The 4922-nt window shown below is 41.9% G+C and overlaps 1 protein-coding gene across 1 annotated transcript; it reads right to left on the reverse strand.

The window, feature by feature from the left end:
- Positions 1-2416: 2416 nt before the first annotated feature.
- LOC149841313 (transcription factor MYB92-like) lies at positions 2417-3785 on the reverse strand. Its single transcript, XM_090005242.1, has 3 exons — positions 3653-3785; positions 3420-3549; positions 2417-3152 (listed from the first exon to the last, which is right to left on the reverse strand). Exons 1-3 carry the CDS (start codon positions 3783-3785, stop codon positions 2417-2419), a joined length of 999 nt encoding a protein of 332 aa, XP_089861368.1.
- Positions 3786-4922: the final 1137 nt, after the last annotated feature.

Genomic DNA, 4922 nt, shown 5'->3' on the forward strand with positions numbered 1-4922 from the left:
TGCGAATCACCAAGCAGTTGATAGCTCGATAGGATAGGGCATTGAAAACCATAACGTGAACTGTCAGGCCATCAAAATGCCTGAATAGGAAAATGATGTAGTGAAGGTTCCCAAAAAACTGATGCTTACGAGAACCACACACGTCTTCAGGAGCTGCCATAAAATTGTGCAAAATGAGAGCATGGGTGGAGGCGCAGGCTGAAAAAGGCACAACCGGCTTGACAGAAGAGATATAGGAAATGTGAGCATGGGGAAACGAGATGGAGGCAGACTGTTGGGCGGGAGTGACATCATTATGGGTCGGATTCCCAACAACCTCGATAGCATCAACCAAAGAGGCTCTTGGCAGCTGAAAGGATCGAGAGCCGAGAAGCTACCTGCGTGGGAAAATGAAGGAGGGTGGATTCTAAGGTAAAGGGTTTTCGAGAAGAGTACCAACATCACCATGCGCCATCAAAGCACCTCGGGTAGGAGCGACTGGAGAGAAAGGCTCAGAGAACCCTTGGAAACCGAGAGCCTGGGGAAACGAAAGGATAGAACACAACTTTCCAGAAGAGCAATCATCAGAGAGAGGATTTTCAATGTCCTCGGACGCACCTACCAAAGACGATGGCGACAGAGAGGAGCGGGAAACGAGGGGACCATCGGGCAAGCTAGAGCGGCCATCGAAAATTGAAGTTGACGGAGATGGTGCCGCCACTGACGGAGCGAAAGATTTTCCGGTGAACGAGATGGGCAATGTAGACGACTAACGGATCGAAGCCCAGATAGATCCCATTTTGAAAGCCAAAAAAAATTATTTGGGCTCATGCAGAGAGAGAAAGAGAGACTTTCGTCAATTAATTGATTCAAAAGGAACAACGGGTCTCAACTGCTCAAGAGGAAATAAACGTTGTTCCTTTCCCTTTCTCCATAGAAAAATGACCAACACAAAGGGTAAAAGATACGAATGCAATATTAAAGAAAAAGGAGAATCCCCTACTCCCAAATAATATTTGGTACCCTCCCTTATATATCATTGCTCCATCATTCTACGTTACTCTTTTGACATGACCAGCAAAAGTCAACTCCAAAAGTCCCAACAAGAATCATCTCCCTCGCCCCCACATTCCTAACTCGGATCCTTTTCCTCGCCAACCACAACCGAATTTTCCCCATCAACTAACTAATCTCCAATGAAACCATGCTGTTAGTGCTCTCCGTAAGACCCCTCATCCCTTTTTAATTGGTTGAGTTTTCACTAGTTATGGCCAATTTCTTGAATTATTGCTCATACCATAATAATGAACCCCCTTTTAGTTGGTCTTTTACTCCTTTTTCACCTGGTCCCATGAATTAATTTTAGAGAGTAAGAACTGGGATGGTCTATGTCACAAATACATGTGGATACGATGAGGATTCGACTCGCAAGCTCAATTTTTGTTTTGAAAAACAAGAGACAAGGAAACGATTTTTTTAATCAATAAAACTAATTTTCGATATTTTAATATTAAAAATGTATTTTTATTGAAATAAAACATTTAAAATAATAAAATATTGTTCGTTCGTGCCACTGTTTGTGTCCATGTGTCTGAGCGTATCATCAGGAGCATGCCACCAAAATGGTGAGTTCCTGTGACATAGGGGAGGGTAAACAAAATGTCTAACCAAACAAAGGTTGTTGAAGCTCGGCTTGTACTTATGGTAAGTCGAAGTGGAACTTATAAGGGGAGTATAGGCTGGCTTGTTTTATAAAAAAAAGAAATTTTTTTAATGCTACAAATAATAGAATTTGGATTCTAAACCTACTGAGCCAAGCTCGAACTGACTCATTTAAATAAATGTATTGTTTCAAAGGCTGTAAGTAATAGAATTTGAACTTGTAAGCCAAACGCTTCAACCATCTAGACTGTATGGTTAAAAATATATGTAGAATATATTTATTATTAGTTAACGAGCCAACAAACACTTGTCGTTCATGTTTGGCTTGCCGAGCCTATTTCACAAGTTTGAACGAGCTCTCTACGAGTCGAGCCACGAGCAGCTCATCTCGTTTCCCTGCCCTAACCAAGGGATTCAACTGTTTTGTGTTTGGGATATTACTTTTTTTTCTTGGTTATCCCTTTCTTCTATCATATGCTTCTAGTTGATGAAAATAAGGAAACAATACTCTAACACTCATTAGAATCATAAATACACAAATTGTGAAAATAATCATGCACCAAATCTAACTCAGACCATTTATACATAATCTTGTCTGCTTTTATCAGTATATACAAGTGATTTTCCTGAATGCAGTATCAACACGTAAAAGATATAGATGATCATCATCAATGCAAAGCCACCAAACTGTGCACTCTCAAAAGGCTAAATAGAAAAGGGAGATCCAAAGGTGAAAAAAAAATGTTGTAGTGGAAGCATCCCTCACACTACACCTTCAAACAATCTCATGAATGAAAGGGTCTTCAAGGAAGAATTCAGGCCAGATCACAGAAGATCCATATCCGGAATTGCCTGAGATGTCGGCTTTGTTGCCGATCGTGTTCTCGGCGGAGCCAAAGGGAAGAGGAGGCAACAATGGGGATTTAGATGTTGTGTCATCTTGGTTAATGAGTGTGCAACCTGAATCCTGATCATTGAGATTAAAGGAATCAAGATTAGGTGGGAGTTCTAGGTTGTGTACAGAGGTGGGGGCTATTTGGTCAGCAAGATTCTGTGAGGGAGCAAGTGCAAGAGAGGAACCAGCATTATCCAATTGGTAGTTGCTCCATCCCATGGCCTCCTCATGAACGTGAAAGGGCTTAGATGAAGAAGAAACAGGTGCCAAGAAATTTAGCCCTTCAATGTCTGTGATATTGTTGCTTACAGTACCGCTGGCACTACTAGTCATATCTTCTGTAGATTGGAGGAGATACTGTATGTACTGAAGTCTTGCCATGTGATCAGCCTCTGCTTGTAGTCTAACAGTATGGTCCTCCCATGAATTAACCATTATGTCCCTCAGATTATTCAAGGCGAGTAATTGAGAGAGATTACTGAAGAGATCGGTTCGTGGGCGGTGCGTCATTGGATCGAAGCCCATCTGGATGAGCTTCTTCTTCAAATGGGTATTCCAGAAATTCTTGATCTCATTGTCTGTCCTTCCTGGAAGATGAGTTGCAATAACAGACCACCTAAAGAGAGAGAGAGAGAGAGATTATGAATTCACTAATCTCTAGACTAGTAAAATATTAGAATACATAATGTGCGTCTCCCTAATAATTCCTCACCAGTAATCTATTTCATTATTGACATCCTAATCTTACTACCATCTAAGCAGTCTCAGCTTAAGTCATCTTTGGGATATTATAATGGTGATTACTGAATTATCCTTCATAAGAACAACCTCATGATCATTACAAACAAAATCTTGATACAATAACAGAAAAAAAAATAGTTACTTGTTTCCAAGGATGGAGTGGAGATGCAGAATAGTTTCCTCTTCCTCCTGGGAGAACTTCCCTCTCTTGATACCAGGCCTTAAATAGTTTGTCCATCTTAGCCTACAACTCTTGCCACATCTATTGAGCCCTGTCAAAACCAAAATGAAAAAAAGCCAATAGTGAGCCCCCATCTGTAGGAAAAACTCCCCATAGACATCTCTGTGATGAATTGAGAGAGAGAGAGAGAGTACCTGCATGTTTGGGAAGGGCCCTCCAACTACCATGTCCATGCTTCTGGATGTATTCCACCAGCTTGTTATCCTCCTCAGGTGTCCATGGACCTTTCTTCAAACCACTATCATCACAACAGGGTGACCTCCCCATTCTCTCCCTCTTTCTCTCTCTCTAATACCTTCTCCTAGGTGTTCCTGCTTGTCTACAACAGACAAGAACTCCCTCTTTGCTCTCTAAAACCAACAAAGGGTAATGTATTTATGCTCTCCCATTGCCATGAACGTGGCCTTTCCCCCTTCAGTATTATATTAGTTAGTCACTAAACTAATGAATTAATTAATAAAAAAAAACTAATGCAATATTTATTTATCCGTGTCTTATGCAACTAGAGGGAGTTATTTCTCCATCCAGAGTGTCACAGTACATGTTTCGTCACCACAAGGCTCCCAGCCTCCCACTATGATATTGGCACGTCATCGTGAGCCTCCACGTGTACGGTGGATTATGGTCCAAGGCTTTTCTACGTCCCACACTGTTCAAGAGACAGGCCATCCCATGCACGCAACATAGAGCCCACACTCTCGTCACCCTCACCAAACTGCAACAAGATTTTCCAGGGTTTGATGTCACGTTGCATGGCTCCTGTTCCATAGGATCTAGTAGGCTTAAGCCCCCACATAGCCATAGGTAAACCCGTGTTAGGCCTAGATGAGCACCTAGGACATATATTGTGAAATAATGAAAGTATCCTTCACAATCGGGAAGTCGGACTCAGTGCAGACTTTGCAGAGTCTTTCTTTGACTTTGAAGACTAGCTAGACCCGGGTCACCAAGCCATATCAAGGGCATGACCAGTTCATGAACAAGGGATAGTCAAGTTGTACAATGCCCTAGCCTTCCATTGATCTTGAAGTTGATGCTACAAATGGGACTGAATTGGTAAATTAGAAATGCATTGCACTAATGGACTAGTACCGCTAGGGGTGTCAACTGGTCGGGTTTGATTTGGACCCAGGTGGAATCAGACTTAGACCAGATTTTCAGGTATGGTATCTGGTCTAGACCCGGGTCTAATTGGGTATACTATAAGAGAAACCATACCCAGACCCGATAAGAAGTACATGGACCAGGCATGAATGATACCCGGTAAAATAATACTTTTTATCATTTTTACATTGAAAAATTCTGGGTCTTAATCGGAACTCGGGTCGGGCCGGGGTCTAGTATAAAATTTCATAAACTATACCCAGGTCCATGTATTAATCCGACCTCCGGGTCTGGACCCAG

The sequence above is a fragment of the Nuphar pumila genome, chromosome 4 (genome assembly GCF_984573655.1).
Source record: "Nuphar pumila chromosome 4, dmNupPumi1.hap1.1, whole genome shotgun sequence".
Lineage (NCBI taxonomy): Eukaryota > Viridiplantae > Streptophyta > Magnoliopsida > Nymphaeales > Nymphaeaceae > Nuphar > Nuphar pumila.

Bases quoted from the DNA above. Each gene is read 5' to 3' on its own strand.
- LOC149841313 (XM_090005242.1), bottom strand. From the start codon at position 3,785: ATGGGGAGGTCACCCTGTTGTGATGATAGTGGTTTGAAGAAAGGTCCA. The intron at 3,550-3,652 runs GTACTCTCTCTC...TGGTTTTGACAG, and splicing joins GGCCCTTCCCAAACATGCAG to GGCTCAATAGATGTGGCAAG. The intron at 3,153-3,419 runs GTAACTATTTTT...CTCTCTCTTTAG, and splicing joins CACTCCATCCTTGGAAACAA to GTGGTCTGTTATTGCAACTC.